Source organism: Glycine soja, chromosome 12 (assembly GCF_004193775.1).
Source record: "Glycine soja cultivar W05 chromosome 12, ASM419377v2, whole genome shotgun sequence".
Taxonomy (NCBI): Eukaryota; Viridiplantae; Streptophyta; class Magnoliopsida; order Fabales; family Fabaceae; genus Glycine; species Glycine soja.
The window spans coordinates 1975446-2003427 of record NC_041013.1 but is presented as its reverse complement, the minus strand read 5'-3'; the positions used below and the strand labels follow the sequence as shown (position 1 = coordinate 2003427).

At 33.2% G+C, this 27982-nt stretch overlaps 2 protein-coding genes across 11 annotated transcripts; both read right to left on the bottom strand.

Annotated features, from left to right (window-relative positions):
• LOC114378079 lies at positions 1-19209 on the bottom strand. Of its 8 annotated transcripts, none has more exons than XM_028336597.1 (26): positions 18995-19208; positions 16752-17368; positions 16541-16665; positions 16295-16389; positions 15931-16188; positions 15194-15281; positions 14998-15049; positions 13249-13322; positions 12393-12438; positions 10888-11039; positions 9676-9746; positions 9386-9580; positions 9207-9245; positions 8040-8147; positions 7208-7297; positions 6718-6793; positions 5656-5752; positions 5506-5575; positions 5081-5257; positions 4857-4979; positions 4197-4280; positions 3292-3476; positions 2383-2521; positions 2070-2129; positions 766-837; positions 1-512 (listed from the first exon to the last, which is right to left on the bottom strand). In XM_028336597.1, exons 2-26 carry the CDS (start codon positions 17333-17335, stop codon positions 399-401), a joined length of 3174 nt encoding a protein of 1057 aa, XP_028192398.1. In that variant the 5' UTR covers positions 17336-17368; positions 18995-19208; the 3' UTR covers positions 1-398. The 8 variants fall into 8 exon arrangements, with proteins under 8 accessions (XP_028192398.1, XP_028192400.1, XP_028192401.1 ...); XM_028336599.1 differs by having other exon boundaries at positions 8040-8132; XM_028336600.1 differs by having other exon boundaries at positions 12420-12438.
• A 2826-nt stretch (positions 19210-22035) lies between these two features.
• LOC114379708 (nucleolin 1) lies at positions 22036-27674 on the bottom strand. 3 transcript variants are annotated; one of them, XM_028338394.1, is made up of 19 exons: positions 27481-27674; positions 27305-27353; positions 26610-26758; positions 26254-26493; positions 25906-26142; positions 25646-25786; positions 25423-25539; positions 25176-25283; positions 24970-25071; positions 24622-24681; positions 24065-24157; positions 23935-23982; positions 23762-23853; positions 23564-23681; positions 23294-23382; positions 23117-23207; positions 22910-23001; positions 22358-22704; positions 22036-22260 (listed from the first exon to the last, which is right to left on the bottom strand). In XM_028338394.1, the coding sequence occupies exons 1-19, from the start codon at positions 27511-27513 to the stop codon at positions 22229-22231; spliced, it is 2238 nt and encodes a 745-aa protein (XP_028194195.1). In that variant the 5' UTR covers positions 27514-27674; the 3' UTR covers positions 22036-22228. The 3 variants fall into 3 exon arrangements, with proteins under 3 accessions (XP_028194195.1, XP_028194196.1, XP_028194197.1); XM_028338395.1 differs by lacking the exon at positions 25646-25786 and having other exon boundaries at positions 25999-26142; XM_028338396.1 differs by lacking the exons at positions 25906-26142; positions 26254-26493.
• Positions 27675-27982: the final 308 nt, after the last annotated feature.

Sequence of the window (27982 nt, the reverse complement as noted above, 5' to 3'; positions counted from 1 at the left end):
TTAAAACAATACATGAGATGATATTTAATTATTAAACACTGCTGAAAAAAATAATATAATTGGGGAAATTACCCATATTGTTAAAACATATAAGATTCCCTAGACAAAATTAGAGGCTACCTACATTTCATTACAACACATTAAACTGAATTACTCTTATATCAGCTCAAAATGGAGCTTGAAACACAGGCTCCTCCTAAACAGAACCAATTCGTATGAATAAATTTGGGAAGAATGCTTGTACCGAAAATTATACCAAATGAGGACACCGAATGATTTGGCAAAAGCAGAAGCCGATGAAAAGTATAAGGTGATATCTATCTAGAGCTCTTTGCCACGTCCGGTAAATTGTTTTGCTAAGAAGCATTGGTGATAAGTTAGTGATGAAACCATCAAAATCAGGTCCCAAATCCAAATGGCGCTTTTGTTCTACTACCTCCTTCTCCGTACATTTCGTTCCACTTCCTCAACTCATTCATGCTTGTTGCATCATACGCAACTGATGGACCCACCTACACATTTTAAAAATTAATGGTGCTTCAAAGAGAAAGACTGCAGACAAAAATATAAGCTTAAAAAAGTTTCAAACGAGCACACAGTAAATTTTATTAATCAGGAAACTAAGAAGCTTGGATAAAATAGACGCAACAAATGCATAAAAAACGAGAGATTCATTTAAAACTAGTCTACTAATACACATTAAAAGTACTTGCACTTCACATAGAAACATAACAATACAAAATGAACAAATAAAATATTATGTACCTTGGATTTTGCCTGAATAAAATCATCCAAATTAAGAGGCCTTAGTACCGAAGTTGTATCATTACTGGCTCTCTGTGCAAACCAGTGGAGATACCATGTGAGTAGGCAAACAAATCAAATTAAAGTACTGATATAGAATTGGTTAAAACAATGCACCTACAAATTCAACTACTCACAATGATGCCACATGGAAAGAAGAGAATCCGCATTTCGAAACCATTTGAAAAAAATAAATTTTCTTTTAATTTTAAAAGTACATATAAAAGTAAGCAAAGCTTTAATTTGTTTAAAATAGGATTCAGGAACAATACAAACCAACATTTGATATTAGAAGCATTGCATTGCAAATTTGCAACCAATAGATAAGATAAACAGAGAAAATAACCCATTAGGATGGAAAATACTATTTTGTACTCGGGAAGGTGGGCATCTCAAGGAATAATAATCTAAAGTTACCTCTATCATCCATAGAAAACTAAACTTGTCAGTTACTCTACAGCCAATGCCCACAACCGTTTATTTGTAAGTTATTGTTGCTTTTCACCAAATAATTAAAGCTTATGTATCATAACACATTTTTTTCTTTCTCAGTGGTTACTTTCCTCAACATGCATATAACCATATTGATTAAGGTATTCATTTTATATTAATAGATAAGTTGAATTTTACACACAAGAACATTCAATACTTCAGCAGCTACAAGTACATTTTTCCCATTTTCATATCAAAAGTAGTAAGAAATGTAAACTTTTTTAGTATAGTGGCTTCAATAGTAATTATTTGGGTCTGAATTTTAAGTGTTAGACTAAGCCAAAATTAGAGCCATTACCTTATGCTAAAGCACAAAAAGAATTAACCAACTTTACTGATCCATGAAGTTTCCACACCCATTTTTACCCCGATACCAAACTTCTCCTCATAGGCATAAGATGTTTCCTCAGTGAGTTACAGCTAAAGTTACGGCATGCATTATCAACAGCTTCATACATAAATTGTTGGAATAGTTATTCAATAAAATATTTTCCTGGAGTTTTTACAGCATCCAGATCTGATGAAACACAGTTGCAATACAGGAACATTTTGTTTATATTAGATATTTCTTCATTTTCCTTTATTAAAATATTTTCCATTAATGGGGATGTAAGTTGCCAAATATCACCGTTGTGCACCAAATGTGCATTTTTGTTCTTGTGAAAATTTAAAAAGGATAGTGCATAAATCACAGAAATTGCTACATAAACTGAGTTACACATGTTCATTGCACATTCATCAATTAAGAAAGATCAAATTTATGATCCCGATACCTTCTTTTCTTCCTCTAAGAGTTCTTGAACAGGTCTATATGCCGCAGCAATACAGAGGTTCTGCAAATGTAAACATGAAGCACCATTAGATACATGACTTGAGATGTTTACACATGGAATGTTATATATTGCAGCTTAAAAAAGCATGGTAATTATAATGTAAGAGGAATGTGAGGGATAAAACAGGAAATAAGGTGCCATTCTCAGCCATCTACCTTATTTTCCCTTTGATCCCTCAAATTCCTAATGTGATACAGCATAGTGGTGCCTAACATATAACGGTTTCTATTCAGTTGCACTTGACAATATTTACCTTCAAATCACTGCCAGAGTATCCATCAGTGAAGTTTGCAAGTTTGTCAAACTGAAAATCAAAATTCAAATTTTCTTGTGCAAGAAAGATTCTTAAAATCTTCATTCGGTTTTCAGCATCCGGTAAATCAACATATATCCTAGAGAAATATAAAGCCAACGCAAAGCTTAGTTAGCAAAAAAATAGCCAGTATTTATCAAATACTTCCCTATTGTAAATGTCAACTTGGAATTTAAGTAAAGTTCTACCATCTACACTATCAAGGTATTTATTGCGGTATAAATTTTTAATAGTTTATTAAACTAGTGACATTATAAGTATATGAATCTATTTGTGAGCCTCCCGTTATAGCTTAAGCTTTTGGCCTTTGGGATAGTTGATTCTTGACAATATGATTCAACAATAGCATAGTAGTCAAGGATAACAGTGACAAAACATATTGTTAACTTCCACCCAATCCTATCAACTCTTCATATATCCACCCTAAAAAGTAATGAGTGCTGAAGCACAGACAAAAGACAAAAAGAGGATAAAAAGTAATAGAATTTGAGAGAAAGTGTAAAACTGATTTCATTGATCAGAAAAATTGTCAAGCCAAGTTACAACGGTCTGCATCAACTCTATATATAGAGTGACTAACAGAAACCTAACCTTGACAGTTACTAACTAACTAGAGTTAGAACCCTAACAGACTGACAGCTCACTGACAGTTAACTGAAAGCTTGCAGTTGACAACTAACACAAAGTAAAAACCAATACACTTTACTTAGTGGAGTAAACTCTATTAAAAAATATATAACTGTATAAAAATCAGACAGAACATGGGACAATCATAATTCAAAAACGTGATGATGGATATGACCCTTCAACCAATAACAATAACTTTCAAAGAGGACTCTTAAAGTTTACCTTCTTGGTAAGCGACGAATAACAGCATCATCAAGGTCAAATGGCCGGTTTGTTGCACCTAGAATAAGGATTCTTTGGTTTTCTTTTGACCTCAATCCATCCCAAGCTGCCATAAACTCGTTCCTCATTCTTCTAGTGGCCTCATGCTCAAAAGCACCACCTCGAGCACCAAGCAAACTGTCAACCTACAATACAGATTCTAGTCAGAAACCAAGTTTCCAAGCCGTGATTGACTCAGATAAACTGATAAAGTAGACTTGATGGCACATTTTAAACGTATTTCTTAGACATTTGTTTTTTTTTTACTTTTGAGGGCACAGTCCTGGAAAGTGGAAAAAGATGTTTGCCATTGACTAAAATACAAATTAACTAGAGAAAAAAAGTATTACACAACAAGGAGAAATAATTAATTTTAAAATCCTAAAGCATACTTTTACTCTTCAGCCTTTGGGGAAGAAAAGACCAGAAGGACAACCAAAATCATGAGACTGAAATCTGAATTCATTAGTCTTCTAGAAGCATTCAATTCATGGCATAATCAAGAGGGTACAGAAAACATCTTGATTTTCTTGCTATGCATTGAATGGTCTTATAAATGTGACATTAAAAGAAGTCCTAGATTTTGTGGGCAACATACTTTCTCTTTCCATTTCAACTAACCAATTCAAGAGCAGAGAGTTGTCACAGAGAAGAGACATGGTTAGTCATTAAAGGTCCACTTGAAGTAGTTATTGAACTTCTTAGACTGCAATTTTTCTTATACATACAAAACTAAAAAGTAGAAATATTTATTGAAAAGATTGCAAATTCCAATGTACCAGAAATAAAATACATTATTTTCAAGTATACCATGAATGTTTTAAAAAGCAAAATGAATGGCAAAAGTTATGCATTCAGACGCTCACCTCATCGACAAATACAATGACAGGAGCAAGCTTGCTGGCAAATGAGAAAAGAGCTTTGGTTAGTTTTTCAGCATCTCCGAACCACTGTATCAGGAAAAAAAACAAATATATATAAGATATCACATGCAAAAGAAGAAAATAATACACCTTTAAACGACTGAAACAATTTATATAAGAAAAATAAATGGGCAAAAAAACTTCAAGGAACTTGATTTTAGAAAAACTAGTGAATTCTAAAGCCATATGTTTTTACTTAATTCTATTTATCTATCCTCCAATCCAGATTGAAGTACTTGCACTTCAGGTTCTCTTGGTGTGTTTTCTTGCAAGTTCTTTGTTTAAGTTTCTAACCTATTCTCTTAATCATTAAATGTATACTTGATAAATCCATTTGGAAGTCCAAAACACCCTCTAAGGTCTTTTTTTTTCTTTTTGAGGAGAGATATATAGTAAGATTAATACAAATTGTTGAGAGTTTATGAGATATAGGCTGAAGTTGTGTAGAATATTTGATTGATATCATTGTTTGGGGGATCAAGGATATCATGCATATGTTGCAAGTTAGATGCAAACAAAATTTGCATAGACAAACCACCAAATTTTTTTAGTTGCAAGAGCATTATCAACTGAAAGAGAAAAATGTCCAAGAATAAAGATTACCTTTGAAGTAAGGGTCGAACCAGTTATGCTGATAAAATTTGCACCAGCTTCAGTTGCAAGTGCCTTGGCCAGAAGGGTTTTCCCAGTGCCAGGAGGACCAAAAAGTAAAATTCCTTTACAGGGCTGGAAAAAGTTTCTTCAAATTAGTTACACACACATGTAAGGAACAGAACAAAATAAATTTGGATACAGTGAGAATGCATACGAGAAACAACAATCATTACCCGCAACAGATTTCCACGAGAGAAAAGCTCTGGCCTTCTCATTGGAAGAATAACGAGTTCATTAAGTGCCTTTTTCACATCTTCAAGAGCACCTATGTCATCAAATTTCACCCCAATTTCACCAGGAGGTACTACAGCTGAAATGAAATTGCTCTCAAACTCATCCTTTGCAAGGTTCTGTTACAATATTCATATGAACAAAATCAACCTAAGACAAAAAAAAGGCCCTGAATTTAAAATTGTTAAGAAATTTTACCCTTTGTGGGTGCAGGTTTATGTATGTTAAGTGCATTAAGCCAATAGTTCAGTGTAGTAGAATATAGTCCAGAGGACACAAATACCCTCCGCACACTAATCACATGCATAATAATATTTTAATTATCAATAAATATCACTTATAGCAACACAAAAAAAAAAAAACATGCCTTGAGGCTTTGAGAAGGCTTCCGTGACATAGTTTCCTGGCCCTTCAATCTTGAGACTGCAATTTCCAGACTACAAACAAAGAACAAGTGAACCTTAAAATTCTACCCAATCACATATATATTATAGAATAATAGGATTTATATTTATACCTTTCACGAGGTAGGTACAATCTTTCTCCTTTAATAGAAGGAAGCAAGCATGATGACAAGTAATGATTTTTTGCCCAGCCTACCACTTTTTCAGCTTCTGAAAACAAAAGCACATGATGTACAAAACCATGACATAGCAAATCTAACGACTAACAAATGCCATTGGAACATTTGTTAAGGATTCAGAGACGGAAAGTATTAGATGAAAAATAAAGTTTTTTAAGTTCCCAATACATTAATGTTATACTCATTAAATACTTTCAATTTTTTAATGCTTAACAAGCTCCCTTAAGGAACTTATTAGCAAGACCCCTTCATAATATTAAGTTACTAATTTGCATGTTCTATTGTAACCTTTTAAATAAAGAAAATAAAAAATGTAACTCAAAAAACTATTCTCAACATCGACATGGTTAGACCATGATGTTAGAGTGCAAATTATATTTTTACCCTGATTACAGCCACAATGTTCTTCCAAGGTTTACATTGCAATGAAATTGCAAGGCTCTATTCGGCTGATGCAAATTGTTCACCCTTATCCCCACCCCTCATTCTTTAAGGGGATTACTTATGCTCCCACCTTGTACTCCCTTCCTTTCTAATAATATTTTTTATTAATAAAAGAAAAAGCGCAAGTTGTACAGTAGAAACCATTAGAAGCATATTAGCATTAAAAGAGATAAAATTCATACAAGATAAAAACAATAAGAAAACTTAAAATAAGCTAATAATTCTCTTTTTCCCTTTTTGTAATCATCATCAGCCAACCAATTAAATGCATTACTAACACTTAAATCAAATAATGCAGAAACAAGTCTAAGTGCTTCCTAGAATTTAAACCAATAAATCAGCATTCAAACATTTTGTAGTTTCTCAATTTAAGATCTGTTTGTGGCATTACTCAATTTCAGATATGTGTTCTAAAAAGGGGAAATTCATTATGGATGACTAAAATTATGTCAATCCAAAAAGGGAAATGCATTATGGATGAAGAAATCATACAAATAAAACGATTGATAAAGAAAAAACTAGAACATAATAAAGAGAATGAGTGGAACTTACTATGCTTTGTCAAAATGATGCTATCAGTATTTACAAGCAAAAGGTCCATGCAGGATAGCTGATGTTCTTCGAGAACCTGCAACATGAAAATCCAGCTATAAATTATTGATACTGATGGTGTAAAATGCATCACTACTTTATTTGTCACTCACTCATAATGCATGCACTCTACTTGGCTATTTCATTGCTTAGTTTCCATTCTTCTAAAATAGAGGCTTCACAAACTCATATATAAATAATAATTTTGCTTTATGAGACTTATGGCTATTTTCTTTTACATTGAACACTTCATATCATTTCTATGATATATAATATATTTGAAGTTACTTGTGTTGTCTCAGAATCTTACAATTGATACAAACTATGATTCACAATTCAAAAATTAGCTTGGCAATTCACGATTTGAATCTCAATTTGATAACATTTGTATATATCATCAACGATAAATCATCAGCAGGGTAAAATAATGGTTCAGAAACCAGAGAATTACCTTCCGTAATGCATTCAAATTACTACGTGAAGTCACAATTTTCTTATCTTCCTCAAGTTGTTTCTTGAATGTTGCCAGCAGATTCTCATCCTGCAAAGTGTCATACAGAAATCCAGATGAAAAAATGGTATAAACAAGGATAATAATAGATGTGCAGAACAGAAAGCAAATTAATAGACAAACTAGTGAAACAACTAGAATCATTTTCATCAAATTATATACAAAGTTAGGTGCTTTATAATCCTCAACAGAAAACCTTAAAAGGATCCATATAGCTAATCAACAGTAAAACCAATATAGCATTTCTGCTTTGACTCCATAAAGAATTATAGGGTTTCCAACGTATGCCTTTGAGAAAGATGTAACTATCATGCTTAGAAGAAGGGGGAAAATTCATAACAGAAATGGTCACCAATATGAACATCCAAATTTACTAAGCCTATGAAGAAAAGATGAGGAAAAATATATTAACTATAAAAAATCATGTGTAGAAACATATGTATAAAACATGCATAAGCCATTTACCTTTCTATTATGATAATATTCCTTATATATGTCTGACTAGTAATGAATAAAAATATCTTCTGTAAGACTTGAATATTGGCATTTTAATGTTCTTTCATTATTGTTCCTACAGTAGTGGTGTAGTGTACTGAGATGTTTAAAATTTTAAATGTTTCAAACTTAAGAGTGGTGTTTGACAAGTGTCAGAATCCTTGTAGTAGTAGTAGTAGTCATAGTACTTTGTAGTAGCGTAGACAAAATAATTACCTTAAGTGATTCATCATGATTACTTTAGGTGGATGCATAATCAAAATTGCAAAACAATTACCTTAGGTGGAAGTATACTCAAAACATTGGAGAAGAGCTTGTTAATTTCATCATCTTCTGATGTCTTGTCCCCTTTAATTCCCTCAGTTAAATGCTTCAGAGAAAGAGGCTGTAAACAGTTATCAAAAAGAATTCAAAGATGAAACCATAAAAAAAATCATTTGGTGATTTCCGTAATGCCCCAAGTGCACGAACCTGCCCTGTTAGCATTTATTGACTACTTGTTTCAGCATCCATATTCAACTCAACAGATGATAAATCAGACACCAGGGCATATTACAAGTGCACTTAGGCACCATAGAATTGGCCATAACAAATCTTACAAGTTACAAGAAAATTGAAAAAGAAAAAATGCTGGTAATATTTACAATGGTAGCATATAGCCACAGAAAAATCATCGTATATCTAACTGAAATAGCTGTCTTATCATATAAATAATGAAACAAAAGCATGCGCATGAAGCCTAATGGTTTTCAATAACTTATAAGTTGCAAATAAGCAAGGTATCAATCATGTATATATCTCTTAAAGAAAAAATGGCTAAAGGGAAGATTTCAACCAGATCTAATGCACTCCAAAATAGAAATTAAAAGGTTCACAGTTCACTAAAACATAAATTGCATAGTCCCTATAAAAGTCCCCATAAGATCTATATTTTCACAAATAGAATAACAAGAATGATGGCTTACAAATTATCATAGCAGAAGGAAAGTCAAATGCACATGAACATGAAAGCAATTTCATGACATTGAAGCAGATGTTATATTAAAAACAAAAAATATAACATTCCAATGAAATTCTCAAATTTACCATCTTTATCTTTAGTCAGTCTATAAGAGACCCAAACAGCATCCTACATGTATTATCAACAAAGGTAACAAAATATGCATAAAAAGTAAAAGTTGTCTGAACTCTTTAAAGGCAATATTTGGAAGAAAAGAAAGGATGTGCATTTGGGAGGAGGTTAAAGCTGACACCAATTTCAATCATGAATAAATTCAGAAACATTACATTTTAGCAACATACTATAGTTCATTGGGATCCAAAAAGAAAAGAATGGATAGTAGTTATTCGACAGCAGCATAATTTGAAATTTTGAACTCACAGACAGTTAACAATAGAATGTTTAAGGGCATGCAGAAATTTGTAGAAAGAAAGAAAGCATTACCAGCTTAGCAACACGTCCAAAGTTCGGAAGTATCATTGTCTGCCAAACATCACATGTGATAAAGGATAAAAGTCAAAATAAAATGTTAAGAGTTGCACAATTGAAGTAAATGCATTTCAGTCACGAACGAACATTTAGAACTTATTACTTCATGACCAAAAATAACAATTGAAGCTTACGAATTCTTCTTTCTCCTTTGATCCTGACTGAATTTTGTTTTGCCCACAAATGAACACTATAGGGCCAGATAACCGGTCAAACATCTCTTCAACCTTATGAAAAAACTCATTTCGGTTTGACTTAGGAACAGCTTTATGTAACCATTGTGAACTGTCCGGAAAATAGACAATAAGAGGTTGTTTGCGATGCAAAACCTGCAAAAGCAACAGTCAGGTTCACTAATCAGTAAAACAAGATTGTAGTTATCTTATTATGAAATTTCAAAAAATTGAACACCAGAGCACTATACCTCACATAAAGCCTCCACTGCTATGTAGCAATCATGTGATTGAGCATCAAGATCATTCTCAATGTCCTTAACTGTTTGCAAATAAAAAAGTCTTAGTTGTTTATCGGCAACAGAACTAAAATATTTTCATATCCAAAAGGGGGCTCAAGTTCACATGCTTATATCAAAGTTGCTACAGCTCACAAGTATTATTATAAAAACTTTCTTTAAGTCCTAGAACATAAACTACTACATCAACCTCTGATAATTAGTTTATAAAATCATCAAACTCTGAATCATATATATTTGACAAAGATCAAGGTAACCTTATGGCTTGACTAGAAAAATCTACTCATCCCATTTTTCCACCTATACCTAGATCTTGGATAAATGAAAGATTTATCAATAGGACCTTTTCAATTGTAGCCAATATCTTATATTTTCTTACAAGATGATAGGTCAATCTGATTTGAGGAGGGAGTTATAAGGATGCCTTGGTGGTTAAAAGGAGAAGGGGGTTATAATTCTGTATTAGGAAGTCACGGGTTCGAATCACTCCCAATAACATTCTAACAAAACTAACAACTAACATTTGTTGATTAAAAAAAACTGATTTGAGCGGTTATAATTCTGTATTAGGAAGTTATTAGGCAGTTATTTTTATATTAATTTTGGATTCGGCTGTTACAGGTTACGATATGACAGTTATAATGATATAAAAGTTGTGTTGCAGACTTGCAGACTTATAACAATGAGCTAAGGTGTAAGATTGTTATTCTTTCTACTTCAAAGGAGGAAACTCCTTATTACTTGTTAGAGGGAAACCCTGTGTTCATACTCAGATCTGAGCTAAAAACTATACCATTTCTATTTTCATTCAGAAATCAGTGTGCATTCATTTCTTGAGTCCAACAATTGGTTTGACCAGATGGATGTCATCGACAAGGATGGACTCAAGAGAGGAGTAATTGGAGAAACAGATAGAGCAGATATGCAAGAGTAATGAGGAAATAAGGAGGTCCAATTCTGACCATGATAATTGTTTATGAATAATGGAAATTCAGTTGAAGATATAAGGGAGAACCAAATGCAGAGCAAAATTGATAGTTTGGCTAAAATTTGGAAACATAAAAAGCATCTCTTAAGAATCAACTAAACATAGAAAATACAAGGGAGCTAGCTTTAAGATTTAGATGATTGTCATTTTCTATATTTTGAATAAGAAAACTTTACCATGTATCCAATAAATTGGGGGTTTTGTATGATCCTCATTAAGGTTCTCCACCTCGCCCTCATTGACCCTATCTTCATTAATATCCAAGATGACAGCAACTCGATCTCCATTAACCTCATATACCTCTCCTCTCTGACCTTTAGTTAAAGGCCTGCAATAAATCCACATTTGGTTAAATTTGCAAAAAAGAACAACCTGCAAGCTATAAGCATATCTTTGAAACATATAATCCTCACTTGCACCTAATTTGTTGCGTATATCAATATAAAATATTTTGAAGAACTAAAGGAAAATCAAGGCATAATTTTAAGCACATCATGAGATAGTGCAAAAATGAATGTTAGACATCCTAACAATAGTACACCTCAGTATCAGACATAAAAATCAATGACCAGAAAAGGACAATACAATTATACAAAATACATGTGGAAAATAGGATAAATTAATTATTTAATACCTCAAAATATCATGAGTTTCTCATTTAGTCCCTCATTTTTAAAAGTCACATTGTCACTTAATGGACAAAATAAACAGAGACTTAGCAAAAGGACTACATGGGAATGAAAACTTCTCTGTTCGTAGACCAAATAACAACTTATTTAAAATGAGACCAAATAGGGAAATCAACAAATCCTAATATTTTGAGGGACCAAATACATAATTTAGCCCCCCAAAAAATATATCAGATGTCCAGACACACAACATACAATATCAAAATTTATGAATATTGCAATTTTGCAACATGCACAAGGAAAGCCACACTACATCTTTAAGGCAACACATTTCATTCTCTGAACTTTTGATTTTGTTTTAATAACCAAAAAATTCATCAAGATAGAATACAAAGAAACAAATATAACAGGATAAGGAATCCTCAAGAATTGAAGATGTTAAGACCAAAAAATGGGGAAAAAATAAAAAAGAAAGATCAAGAAACATGTAGCATAGCATACCAATCTCTCTGAAATTAATGAAAAGAATGTAAATTTAAAAAATCAGGTTCACTTTATCCGGTTATTACATGGTCAAAGATACATGTCAAATGCATGCCATTGATTATGCCTTTTTACCTAATACAAAAATGAATAATCAAACTATCCCACAGATGCTATTACATGATGTACAAATGTTGAAAACATCAGGAGTTTTGTTGGTATTACAGGTTGCAAAAATGTTTATAAAAGATAGAGCCCAAAAAGAGTATATAAGTGGGGCGCAACCCTCACTTTACAAGCCGGTTTTGTAGGGTTGAGTTAGGCCCAAACCCAAATTCTATGGCAATGTAGAAGGATCAGCCAATCAGGAATCCTCCTCAGTAAATAGAAACATGGAAAAATAGAAATAAAGTCCCTCTGCATATCTGAAAAAGAAACTCCTCAAAAGGCCATGAACATAATCAGATAAACCCACAAGAGGCCAGCAAAACTATCCGATCCCCAAGAAGATTTACGGAGGAAATCACTGCCTGAACTTGCATTTAACTCAAATCTAATGCACTGCATACCCTCGTAGAGAGCACAACTCACAATACCTTAGCCTCCTTCCTTCTCCTGCAAATCTCAAAAATGGTGTTGTGAAAGGACAAATACACTGCTAACCAATTAAGAATAAAATCCCAATACAAATACATTCAACTATTCCTAATCCATACACCCATCATGACTCCAATTCCATGTTTTATTTCACTAAGGAACTCACATTATGTTCTCACATTGATCACATAAGGAAAATCAAATAGACAACCCAAGAAAAAAATTATTAGGTAATCATCAGATAGAAATAAAAGGCAGAAACCTTTCGCAAACCCGAAAAATGAAAAGCAGAGAGCTAAAGTGAATGTCAATATTGACATTTACATTGCATTCACATGGTCAGCTACTGTCTGCCACATCCTTAACTGTAACCATGGGCACACATAGAGAATAGGAAGAAGAGAAAAAGATACAAAATTTATCATGGTTCAACCTACAGCAAACTATTAGGCTTACGTCCATTGTCAGAACAGAGAGGAAATTCACTATGATCAATGAAAATTATTGGGAGTAATTGTACAATACTCAAACCTAATATCTGTACACCAAATCACTGTAACTAGGATTTACAAGTTACAACACTTTACATTCTACGTCCTAAAAAGTAAAAACTGATTATAGGACTGTAGTATTCCTTGTAGGATGACCATGCATGCTTTTCCAGGTCAGGTCGCACCCCAGGTGAAAGCTCAAATTAAATGCAAGCCACTTTATATTATGTGTTATCATCTATATTAGCATTTTTTTTTTAAATGGGTTTCAAGAAAATGCCGAAATGTGAGAGGCATTTATTTTACAGTTTGACTTCTACACATAGGGATGACTTACCAACCCACCTGCCATGTATAATAGTATAAGCATTAGTTGTACCATCAGATATCGGTATCTTCCCCAGTATGATCCTGTGATAAAATTATATATGCCAATGTCAGGTGAGTGCTAGTTCAAAGTCCAATGGGGATGATACAATGGTTGTACAAGAAACAGCCGAGGCAACTCTCTTAGAACCACACTTCTCAAAATATTTGACAACTTGCTAATTGTTCTTATAGTGCCTTTATTCCAAACTATATAACATTTCAAGTTTCTGCACAAAGGCTTCAAAATATTATTTTTGGACAGAACATGGGATTCACAATTACTTGGGCACTATGTCTTAAGACATTCATAAAAATTACAAGTGCCTAATTACATATTATGCAAACGCCTAATATACAAAAGTTAAAAATTACATGACTTGCACCCACTAGCTGAGAACTAGCATCAAACACACTTAAGTGGATAGTCTTGAACCTACTACCGTAAAAAAGTAAAACATTATTTAAAGAAAAAAATGTCATGAAAAAAGAAATGCTCACCAAATATTGGCATATATAATTCCGCCACAAGATAAACAGACAAAAACAAAAGACGTCCAACAGAGAAAAAAAATGCATAAATGAAGAACTTCTATTTTCAGTTCTCTGAAGGACTTCAGTGAATCACGGGATCATTAAATTCCAAGATAACATGTTCTTATAAATCTTATATTGGAAAGAATCAATAAATGAAAGTTCATGGGAAGTTGTTTCCACTTTCCCATTACACTCTTCAGATTTAAGAATCCAAATCACAAGATTTGGGATTTAATTAAGTCAAGTTTACCCTTATCCAACAGTATCACCACTTCCTCTATAATTACCAATAGTGCTACTATTACAACCTCGTATATTGCCACAACATAGCCACAAGCATGAAAAGCACAAACAATACAATAATCACATCAAAACCTTGCACATAATAATTGTCATTATTTGTGCCGTATTTAACGTCCTTTAATGAATGAAGGTGGGGGGACAATGGAATTAAGAATCAGATTCAGTTCTCAGTTTGAGTCCCTCAAAAATAAAATCGCAAGAGGTCATCAGGAATCCATGAAAGCTTGACTTATGAATCTGGCAGTGCATCATTTATGCAGTTCTCTGGTGTATAAATGCCTGCATTAACAAGGGGTCACTTTGCTTAATTGTCATAACATATTTTATGGACCAAGTTGTGCATGCGCATTTTCTATTTTACGGACCAGGTTGTGCATATGCATTTTCTATGGTGCTCTAGCTCTGCTCTGTTGCAAAGGAACTTCATCTTCTGATATGCAAATAGTAAACATGTTTATCACATAGCCTCTTCGGCTATTTATTTTCTTTAGGTTCTATGACAAAGATATTTCGCATCCCTCAGTTGCATTAATATCATGACTCTGTAACAAGATTTCTTCTTTTATTTGGAAAAAAAAAAATTAAAAATGAAGCAATAATTCTATTCATTTTCTACTGCTTTTGTTGTTCTCATCATCAAATTGTCCACCAGTTTGCATCTTCAACGATGATTTATCAAAATCAGTCATGTTTGCAGCCACAGCAACACAGATAAGCAAGTTCGTGTCCACTTAGCTCGAAATCATACAAGGCATGCTTTATTCAATAAATTAAATGAATGTTTCACATAAAAAAATGCAATTATGTAGGAGATGATGAACCACAAAGTAAGCACATCTATATTAGGGAGAAGGGGAAAAAGGGGGAATCAGTTTATTACCTATCCTCGTCTCTAACTTTAACAGATGGCCCAATGTACTTCACACGGTCACCTAAGAAAAACATAACAAAGCAGTAATATAGATGTTTACATGAATACTAATACAAATGAGAAAATGAAAGCAAATAACTTAGAAGATTAGTCATTTGGCAGGTTCATATGTATGATCACAGTTCCAGCTAGATGAACATGTTACCTTTTCTTAGCTGGCATCCAGATTGATCAGAAGATTTGGCATCATTAGACTTAGATGACTCAGAATTCTCAGATTCACCAGACACTATCTGTCAAAAGTTTTGGGAATGGATGAGATATAAAACTATCTTAAGTAACTGAATGAGTTCAAACTAAGAAATTTATTTATAATCCTGTATATTAATAATTCTTAAGAGATGACTAACACAAGAATTTCAATTAAGATAACTACTGAAAATCCATCGTGACATTTATTGGATAAGATTGTCCTCACTAAATTGTCAAAAATCAATTTCAACCCATACATTCCTACTTAAGTATAATGCAACAATAGCACCAACAAACTTGCCCATCCTCAAAAATTATTATCTACTGGTTTTCAATCTAGTCATTTTACAAATTTGTTTCATCATTTGATGTGCACAATGCTACAATGATTTCCTATTACTTATCAGCATAAATAGCAGATTGCTTACATTAAAAGGAAATATAAATAATCTTTGTTAGTGATAGAATAACACATAACTAGAATCACTGTGAATTTTCAAAATAATGAACAAATAGATTTGCGGTAACACTAGCATTAGAATACCACTTTTTAAATATTCATCGACTTAGTTATGTTCTGTGCACTAATTGAAAGTTTCCACAGTTACCAGATACTTCATTTTATCATAGCCAAGACATAAAAGAAAACACCCTATTACTATAAAACAACAGTCAACTATACATAGACACCTTTTCAAATTCTCCAACATTGTAAGGAACAAGTTTCCGAATAACAGCTGCTTTAACCTTCTTAAGGTGTGCTTCAGCAGCCGCTATTGCATCTTCATTATCACTTGCATCTGACTTGGTCTCGGTACTGCTAGCCCACTCTTCTTCATTTGTAGCATCATTATCATCCTCATTCTCTGATTCCAAAGAACCCTCCTCCCCAGACTCTGCATTATCCTCGTCAGACTCGTAATCTGATGATAAATCATCATCAATATCCTGCATGACAATTCAACTAATGTAAATATTTTCTTTCTAGCACCACTGCTATTATACTGACAAACCGTTGAATAACTTATAATGTCTATTATTTTGCAGAACTTACATAAGGAGCAAGAATGCTGTTATCAAGCACTAACAGAGGAACTTGTAAATCTTGTGCAAGAGCCCTAACCAATCTCTCACGATACAGCTCAGTTCCTAAAGATAAAAGGACAACATCAACATTCAGACTTAAGACAAAAACTATAATAAACTTATGAGGCATAAATGTTAGAGAAATGGCATCCAAAACAAACATTAAAAATTAAACAGAATAACAAGGACAAAAATTACGAAATAAATGACAGACCAGGAATGCTCTGAAGCAATATTCTCCCACTTGAAGATGTGAGGCGACTGCCAAAAGATGAAGCAAGCTTATTATGTCTCAAATGGGAAGCAGCACATTCCACCAGAAGATTTTTGGTATTCTCACTACAGAAAAAAACATACAATTCAGTTCCACAATAAATTTCAGATAAGAGAAGACATTAAATTGAAAAGGAACAATAAGTAATTACTGAATGTGATAAGGAAATGTGTCCCAGGAAATGTTTATCTTCTCCCAAGGAATAATTCTTCTCATAAACTCTTTTTTAAACTTATCCCTTGTTGTCAAAAATGGTGATTCTCTCCTTTTACTTTCTATAGAAAGCTTCTCATTATTAAGCCATTCCTCTTGTTCCTGTTCTCCAAGTCGTGCATGTGCATTGCTGTACTTGACATCTTTCCCAAACTTCTCTTGTTGTTTCTGTCCTTTATCAAAGTTAGCTCCATCATTAACATTTACATGTTTATCCTCACTTGCATTTCTTCCATCACTTTCAGAACTATAGGCACGTAACTGAGTACTGTTAAGACATAAACTAGGCCTTCGGTCCGGAACAGTGAAACTATTTCTAGATGAAGTATGCCTACATAAATCTAAGCCTAAAAGATGTTTTCTGATGATCCTTCCATGTGAAGCATATTCTTCCACAGTGGTCTTAGGGGACAAAGATTGAAAATATCGTTGATCAGAGAATCTTGGCCTAAAGAAGTATTTCGATGGCTGCAACACCAAAGCCCATGTCCGATCTCTGCATTGTATTCTCCTCAAGTACATTGAAATTACTGTCTTTCTTCAACTCTTACTGTGCTGCAGAAGAATTCCCATCCAATAGATAATTCATCATCATAATCCAAGGTTCATAGTTCAATAGTTTTAATGATCGACTGTAATTAAAAGTCTGGGTAAGCAATTCACACACATAGCATTAAATAGAATTCTGTTAAGACAAAAAAAAAATGTTGAACATTTGAACATAAAGAATGGAACCAAAAGTAATCAGTGTTATCAATGGTTGATGGCGGAAAATGGCAGAAGGACGAAATTCCGCCATATAAACACGCCATTACGCCTTATGGCACCGCTATGGCAGGCCTTCCTTCACAAATTGCCTATGGCAGTGGGCAAAAAATCTGCCAAGCCATTCTGCTATGGTGGCGCCATGGCCACTATCTAACAACGCTAAAACTAAAAATAATGAATATTCAGTTTATTATATTAAGACTCTAATACATTGAGAAATGGCATTATTGAAAAATATTTTGACTCATACAAATAGTTCATAGAAAAGTTATGTTCATGTAAAACATCCTGACTTGCATGCAAGTCAAGGTACTGCTGAGTGCTGAGAGCATACATGTTCATTAAGTAAAATAAAACCCAGGAAAATGGCAAACTAAATTTACAATTTTTAGCCACTTAATATTCTACTTTTTCTACATACGACTAGTTAGAGAGTGAAACATTTTTTCTCAATGCTTGCATTCGTTAAGTTTAATATAACTAGAAATGATATATTGTGCTTTTAAGGCCAACCCACTCCCTCTTCAAAATTAGAGCTGCCAAATTCTAAGTCAACAAGACAACAAGATAAAATCCAACTCTTAGGCCTTGTTTGGATAAACTTCTCCATAAGCACTTATAGAAGGAGAAAATAGGAAGGTGAAATGAATTAACCTTCTCCATAAGCTAAAATGAACCTATGCATTTTAGCTTTTATAAAAATGAAGTGCATAAGTTGATTTTGGAAGAAGCCCATTTTATTTTAACTTGTTATTTTCTTCTCCTGTATGTGTTTATGGAGAAGTTTATCCAAACAAGACCTTAGTAATCTGCCACTCATTAAATAGGTAATGCTTTAAATTGCAAGAGAAAAGAGACTATTACAGTTCGTATGCACATGCTAACAGAATAAGAAGCACAACCATGCAAAGTAAACGCTGGCAATTTGAAAATGAAAATAAGTCATAAGCAACAACGTTATCATGTATAAAAAAATAAAAGCCAACTATCTTGTATCCACGTTATGTTTCGGTGGAAATAGAAACCAAACCAGCATACCCCTGTTTTCATAGAACAAAGAGAGAGAGAGAAAGACAGGGAAACCTTATAAAAATGCTGTCTAGGATTGCCAACAGTTATGAAGAATGATCTGAATACAATATAGCAATCATAACACATAAACAAAACAAAAAATAATGTTTCAATACAAGAGACAAGGCACGAAATCCACGTGAAGCTCGCCACTGCAGCGCCAACGAATCAACAACTCAAAATACTACCAATAAATAAATAAGAATTTAAAAAAAAAAACACCTCGGTGGAATAAAACGGTAAATGATTGAAAAATTCCCTGTGTCACGGAATTAATTGTGCAATCCGAAGGTGGAAGATATATGAATCCATTAACTAGGAAGGGAAGGAGAAGAAGCGAACCTTATTAGATGTGAAAAGCGAGCGAGGTAAAGTCAGAGAGAAAGCAAGTACAGAGACGGTAAAAGAGAGAGGAGCGAAAGAATGTGCGAGAAGAGCGTCGTGAACAGATACAATACAACTTCGAAGAAGAGAAAGATGTTGTGTCAGTGCAAAGCTTAGCATCGCAACAACGGGTGCGGTGTTCCACTGTTCCCCCTTGCCTTGTCCCTCGTGTGTCGTAGGTTTCATGTCTTACAATGCTGTTGTTTCAGGTCCATCTCAGGCCCAATTTAGGCCCAATTTGGACCATACCTCCGACAGCATACTTTCTTGTTATGCCACATATAAATTCTTTCTAAGATATAACTTTCATTTGTTTAATAATTAGAATTATATCATACTTTTTATTCAAAAAAAATTATATCATACTTCCCTGAAGAAAAAAAATACATCGCACATCTATATTAATTAGTTTTCAATCCATAGGATAAGTGGACTAACAGCCTAAGATCATGTTTCATTCACATGGGAGAGAATAATTTATTTAACTAGAGAACTCTTAAATTTTTTCGTATGTAAAATTTTCTTAGATTATCGGTAATCGCGTATGACAGATAAGATTTGTCTCTGGAATTGAGGACACATAATCTTTGAAAAATTATATTAGATAGGTTTAAATTTTTTCTATTTCAATAATAAATAATTTTAATCGTTGTTATCTAATAAATTTTAGTAAATATTAAATCAGTTGATTACAATCAAGTCGTAATTATCTTATTATTTAGAATTTATTCAATAACAAAGATTAATTATTCAAGAATTGGGTACTTCACACTTTGGTGGGAACGGTGACCCATAAGGAAGTAGAGGAACGGGCGGTAATGGTTGCGTGATTATGTAAACATACATTATGGAGGAAATTTGCCTTGATGTAGATTTTTTTTAAATGGCCATGGCCATGCCAACTTAAACTAAAAAATGCTTGATGAAGAATGTGTATATTAGTTTAATGAGATGTAAGTCATGTAACACATTTTATCTTATACAATTCTAAAGGGAAATGCTAATGCACGTATTTTTTGTTCATGAGTACATTAGCCACCAACAGCATAAATATTTGAAGAAAAAAAATTCAATAAACTCATTTGCATTAGTAAATTTAATTTAAGGATATTATAGTAATTTAATATTTAATTTTAAAATAATCATTTATTTCTCCTCTCTCATCTATATCAGTATTAAATTTATAGAAATTCACATTTCTCATCATTATATAAATGTATTATGAAAAATGTATTATAAAAATAAGTGTATATTTTAATTTATAGTATTTTTTATAACTTCGGGAACATATTGAGCGAAAATAAATTTAATTAATATGAAAATTTATTTTTTATATAATAAACAATAATCATACAATTGAATATAAAGAAATAATGATTGTAAGAAAAAATAAAGAGAATTTACCTTTTTTTAAACAAAGTAATAAAAAATAAATGTTTTGTTAGCATTACAAAAACATTCTTAAATCATGACTTGCAGAGAGAAACAATTTGGTTGAAAAAATACAAAAACAACGTAATTTATTATTATTATTATTATTATTTACTATAAAAGAATTTAAAAATTATTTTTTCATTCATTTAAATAGAACAAATATTATTATTTTTTAAATAAATTTTATTCAGACATTCTTATTATTTTTAAATAAATATATAATATAATTTAATTATTGTTTATGAGAGAAGAAATGATTGATAATTTAATCTTTAAGAGAGGAGAAAGAAAAGTGTTTGAAAATTTAAGACAAAATTATATTTTTAGTTCCTCATTTTATCTCTAATTTTGATTTTGGTCCCCCTTTAAAATTATTGACGAATTTTATCCTCATATTTTATCCAATAACGCAATTTTTAAATATCGAATCCATGAAAGATGGAATGATCCAATAACGCAATTTTTAGATATCAAATCCATGAAAGATGAAATGTGTTCTCATTGGCGATCAAAACATGACCATGGCTAGGAGACCAATTACGTAATTAGATAAAATAAGAGGACAAATTTCGTCAAATTAAAATTGAAGACAAATTGAAGGACCAAAAATACAATTTTACCAAAATTTAATGTTAATAGAGAAGAGAGAAAAAAAATAAATGATTATTTCAAAATTAAATCATAATTTATTATAATATCCTTAAAACAAACAACACAAAGAAGTTCATTAATTTTTTTAAAAATATTTATAATGTTAGTTATCAATACACCCATTAAAAAAATAGTGAGGGCATAACATTATCCAATTCTAAAACCCTCTTATATCACACTTCACACTTTTTTTGGCATTCACAATGAAGTGACAAAATATAACTGTGACCTTTTGGACAAAGGTGTGTAAGTTATTTTTCAAAATCACAACTGCGATGGGTACTCAACTCAAAAGTAGCATCTGGATGCGGTAATGTGACAAGTTTAGAACCATGCATGACACATTAAGTAGTCTAAAACTATAAGAATCTAAAAAATAAATAATAAAACATCTTGCACATAACATGTGGCATGTTTTAGAAACACATTCACGGCAATGGTAGCAAGGACCATATGGCTTCAGATTTACAACAAAGTAGGAATGAGATTGAGGCCATGCTTCAATTGCGCCTAAAATTAATTAATATCTTAAAATTATCACCACCATTAAATATTTGAAGGAAATACCAAAATAGACCAAAATGAATCTGAGTAAAAATTATGCGAGGAAAACCATATATTGTCAGTGTTAAAAAATATAGAAAATGTGATCCAAAATTTCTCAAAATTTAACGAAATCATTTTCAGAACATTTTCATTTAATATGTCGATCCAGAATAATAATAAAAAGTTACATTTTCAAAGTAACGACCATTTTCAAAGATAATAATAAAAAAGGAAGTTACAGTATGCGTTCTTTCAAAAACAGCAACTAAGTGAGGCAGTTTCATTTTCCTTCAATTTTTTTCTGGCAACTATCTACATCCGCTAAATACAAATAGGATTTGATTTAAGAAAGTACTAGTGAACCGCAATTCTGAAGAGAGCCACAAATATTATATTATAATAATTCATGCGATAAAACAATGTATCATCAACCATATAACAGAATTTCTACGAATTCATACTAACAATTACGGATTACCAAAACAAAACTGGGGAGCCAACACTACAGGAAAGTTTAGAAAATAAATATTAAATTTTTAAGTATCTGCAAGACTTGCCACCCTACTCGTCATCAGCAAATTTGGTCTTTTTCCCTGAATAATCAAAAGGATTAAATAGTTAGGAAAAAAAAGTCGAATTATACTTTCTCGTCACAAGATTGTTTACTATCTTAACATAAACGACTTATACCTGTGCCTTCCGCAGCAAGGTTGGGTCTATTTCCACGACCCCTTCCACCGCCACCTCTTCCACCAAATCGACCACCACCACCACTTCCACCAAATCGACCACCACCACCACTTCCACCAAATCGACCGCCACCACCTCTTCCACCAAATCGACCACCACCACCACCACCACTCCTACCACCAAATCGACCGCCACCACTCCTTCCACCGGCACCTCTACCACCAGAACCCTGATTATCTCTAGGTTTGGCTTCATCCACTGTTAAGGTATAACCTCCAAGTTCAGTTTCATGGAGTTCTAGAGCTTTGCCCATGCTATCAACGTCACTGAAGTCTACGTAAGCAAACCTGTACATATTACCAAAAGTCAGATTGATATGGTAAATGCATTCCTTAAAACCATTTAAACAGGAACAATCTAAGGAGGATGAATATGACAAATAACACAAGCATGTGTGTGGAAGCAAGAAGTTGAGCTTTCAAGCGCACATTATGTTGTAACAAACAGCTGCATGCAGATGGGATTTTCAAAAGAAAAATACAGAGAACTTACCCCTTGACAGCACCAGACTCATAATCTTTAGGAATCGACACCCTGGTAATGTCCCCACAAGATCCAAAATGTTCTTGCAAACTCCCTCGTATCTGAAAGAACACGATCAACCTTATTTACGGCTAACACAAATTAAGGCACAGAAACACACAAGGGATGTTTATAGAAACTCAATCTAACAGTAAGATGGAATAGAGATAAAATTACCTCATCTTCTCCAAGGGATGTATCGAAACCCCTTACAAATACTGTTTGAGACTGGCCTCTTCCACTTTTCTGGGATGAGTTGTTCCAGTTGCTACAATTATTAATAACAAGAGAAAAAATTATTAATAGGGTGAGGCATGGAAGAAGATAATATAAAAACTTCGATACAAGAATTACCTGCTGTTGGGGGTATATGCACCCCTTTCCCGAGCTAAATCAAGTCGGAGTTCACGATTAAACAATTGTTGTCCATTCAATCCAAGGGCCTACAATTAGAAATAATGGATTATCAGCTCAAATAAATTTGATATACATATACACAAAGCAAGGGCAGAAGAAGCATAACAGAGCTAAAGATGTAGTAACATAGGCATATAGCAAAAAATTACAATTAATGACCTGAACATCACTACAAAACATCCAACCAATAAGGTAGCAAAAACTAACCTTTTGAGCAGCCGCTGCTGTTGCAAACTCAACATGTCCAAATCCTTTAAACTTCCCAGTATCATCTGTAGCAAATCGAACATCAACAACTTCTCCAGCATCCTTGAAGAAATCTTCCCTGGACAATTTAAAATAAAATAATTTTTATTCATTAATAACTGAAATATGCAAGCATAAATTAAAAAAAAAAACGCATACACGTCAGCTCGTTCAACACTAAATGGCAAGTTCCCAACAAATAGTGTCTTTGAAGCGCCAGTTTCTTCTTTGGGTGTAACTGGGGTCTTAGGCTGCAAATTATCAAAGATATAACATCATACCACTGGTAATAAAAGCAGGAAAGGAAACAAAAGAGGATAGCAGTCATCTACCGCTTTCTTTCCAGACGAGGCAGCATCAACCATCTCCACATCCCTGTCCTGTTTTGCAAGTAGTAAATTATATTACCACATGAAATACAAGATTAAACAAAAAGAACTTTCAAGCTAAAGATGTGCTTACTCTTTTCTGAGGAGTTTTGGAGGGTTCCTCCTCACTTTCATCCTCACTGTCTTCTTCGGAACTATCACTGCTTTCTTTTGGATTTTTCACAGTCTGCAGGGAAAAAGGAAAAAATTAAAACTTGGCTCAAAAGCAGTGACTTTGCAATATACAAGACCTCCTCCAGCTTAGGATCTGGCTACACTTAAAAAGTGACTTGTATTGTACAGTGAGAAAGTGAAGACCCATCCACCATTAATTTGGATTAAAATATCTTATAAACCTAAGTCACTGCAAATCAACAGCGGATAAATCCTCATTTTCTCACTTTACAAATTTACTCAGCTTAGTTGAACAGCAGTTGCTTTCCAGTGTTATCATAGTAGGAAAATATCAAGTCCATCATAATCATGACTATCAATCTCAAGTATTTAAAAATAGGTTTTCAAAGATTTGAGGCACCAGCCTTAGAAAAATAAATAAGAATGAAACAGCATTGAAAATATGACAACTGAAAAAATTAAATTAAATGACAAAACAGGTCAAACTTGTTCAACCAATCTCTGAAGACTTCATACCTTTTTCTTTTGTGGCTCTTCACTTTCATCAGAACTATCATCATCAATATCCATCTTCCCCTGTTGATCATCAATTGAACAAAACAAAAAGAATTTCAATGAGTGGGATTCAATTTATATTTCAATATACAACTTCTGTAGTTTGATGGCACTTGTAAGATTCAGGAAAAAAACAAAAAAATAACTGTACAACAATTATATGCTACAAATAAATGTAAATATAATTGAGGATAGGAAGCATCATTCTCAATTTAGCAAGATAAGTGCAATTGACTTTTGGCTCCAAGATAAATATAAACTTAACCAAGGAAACTCAATTTTTTAGGGAAAAACAGCTAGAAATTTTACCTTATCTTCATCAGAGCTGCTATCATCAGAATCAGAGCTGTCAACCTTCTTCTTTGCAAGAGCAGAAGGCTTTGACACATCAGTTACGGCGGGTTTTGCATCCTATATAGATCCAAATATATGAATAAAAACATCTCATTCCAAAATTCTTTTAAAAAACAAACAATTATCATTATCCTTTACACCCTATATAACCCACTACTTACATTGTCTTCATCAGAGCTTTCACTTGATTCATCATCTGAGCTTTCCACTTTCAAAGCTGGAGCAACTGACAATGCAGGCAGCTTAGCAGTTGCAGGTTTTTTCTTATTCTGATATAAAAAAAGTACACAATAAGATGACATTATACAGTGAATTAAAAAAGATATACATGTAGGTGGTTTCTTCTTACTTTGATATTAGAAAAGATATATGGCATGGTGGTGTTATGTGAAAAATAAAAAATCTTACTTTGTCCTCATCAGAGCTGCTATCAGAATCAGACTCAGAGCTTTCACTTGGCTGAGTTATCTTTGTAGAAGCAGGTACATTCTTGCCTGCTGCAGGGGCCACCTTGGATTTTGGAGCCTGAAAAACAAGGCATTGTGAGTATTACAGCAAAAAATAACACATCCTCAATGGACCTGGAAATTTTCACTATTTCCAACAATGTTACAAAAGGTGTTTTACTCACTTCATCCTCATCAGAGTCATCATCAGATGATTCAGATGAGCTTGAACTGGCAGCTGGCTTGCCTTTCTCAGCTGGAGTACTTAGAGTACCATTTTTGGCAGATTGATTTTTTGGAGGAACAGCAACTTTTGCTGCGGGTTTCTGAGACAAAAAAAAGTAAACCATGAGAAGAACACCAATAATAACAGAATGAAAATGAAAACTGGCATAAAATTTAGCATTTTAATGAATTCAACCATAAATATAGTCATGTAGAATACCTCATCTTCAGATTCGGATGAAGAATCATCTGAACTACTTTCCTCCTTACCCTTTTGCACTTTCACTTCTTTTGTTTGCTTTTTTGTAGCCACTTCATCCTCATCAGAAGAGTCATCTTCAGATGAATCAGAAGAACTGGAGCTGCTAGCTGCCTTGCCTTTCTTTGCTGGGGTACTTAAATTGCCATTTTTAGTAGGTGTCTTTTTTGAAGGTACAGTAGCTTTTACTGCAGGTTTCTGAGTCCAACAAAGAGAAGTATGATGAGACATAATAACAACAAAATTATTGACATGCTGACATGAAATTCAAGCTTTATAAATTCAACCATTATTAGACCTGTGCAATACCTCAGCTTCAGATTCTGAAGAAGAATCATCTGAACTACTTTCCACCTTTTTCTTTTGCACAGTTGCTCCATTCTTTTGTTTCTCAGCAACCATTTTCTGTGGCTTCTTTGCACGCACACCATCCTCATCAGAGGAGTCATCTTCAGAAGAACTGGAGGCGAGCTTGCCTTTCTTTGGAGGGGCAGCACCATTCTTAGCAGGTATCTTTTTTGAAAGAACAGCAGATTTGGGTGCAGGTTTCTGAGCCCATAAAAGAAAAGCATAGTAAGATGCAACAAGTAACAATAAACAAAATGATCACACGAAATTCATGATTTTTTAATATGCAATTAACCATGAATATACTTGTGCAATACCTCATCTTCAGATTCTGAAGAAGAATCATCTGAACTACTTTCCTTCTTTTGCACCTTTGCCTCCTTTTGTTTCTGAGCAACCTCATTTATCTTCTGTTTTTTGGCACTCAATTGCTTCTCAATTTCATCTTGAGCTTGTCTCTTGCCTCCTGCATAAAGATCAAAACAGCAAGAGGAAACAATCATTAACAAAAGCACAAAAAATCTATAAAAAAAAAGTCCAAAATCTCAATTTATCGCATTTGAGTAACCAGTTAACAGTACTAGCAAGGCTTTACCCTAATCGCACAAAAAAAAGATAACTAGAACACACAATAGAAAAAAAAAATAAAAATAAAAATCAGACAGTCACAGAGAATAAAAGGTGCATGTTTGGATTTAAGGTTGCATGAATGAAATTCATTATGCAAACAGAATTAACAAAAACAACAACCAGTTCTTATTTTACATTGCAAACTGAGCTTCGAGACAAAATTGAAGAAAAACTTAGTATACAACAGAAACAGACTGAAAACCAAACAAAAAAGGGCTTGCTCAGTTTTCCGATGTCAGCGCCTCCCAACTGAAAACTAAACATGTCAATTACTACAACCTATAAAACAAAGCATTCATAATATAAATATTAAATAATCTAAAAAGACAAAACAAAACAAAACACGACGGCATAACTGCGAAATAGAGGAAATTTCCAATACCCTTCTTGGCAGACTTGGATGGCGGAACCACAGCTGGAACAGCGTCGACCTTCAACAAAAAGAAAACAAAAGGCAAAATGTGAGAAAAGTTAGACACAGTACCAAAGACAAAGCTGAGAGACGAAAACTATTCAATGAGAAAAGAAATTCACAAAAGGATTATAACAAACACATACCTTGAGAGCTGATTTCTTGCTTGACTTGCCCATCTTAGATTAGAGCAGTGGAAGAAGAAAGGTGAGAAGATAAAAAGAAGAAACCGTGAGAGGAGGACGAGGCTCTGCAAAACCCTACCTTTCGAGAAATTAGGGTTTTGGAAAACAGCAGAGTGTGTTTGAGAGCTCGCGGCTGCTGTGATTATATACTACGCGCGCCTCTTTCTGGTTAGGGTTTTGGGCCTTTTGCTGCGTAAGGCCTAAAGGGTTTAGATTTTTTTTTTCCACCTCACCTTGTGCCGTTGTCTGTGCCTTTTGCTGCCGTTGAATTCTTTTTTATTATATTATACATTATAGATTATAATATTATAAATTTAATTTTAAAAGAAAAATTTTTGTTATTTTAGATAATTAATAAAATAGTAATAAAAAAGATAACTAATCATTTCTATAAAAAATGGATATTTATTTTATAAGGATTTGTCTTCTTTTCAACTATGTTTTTTCTAATCATCTATGAGAT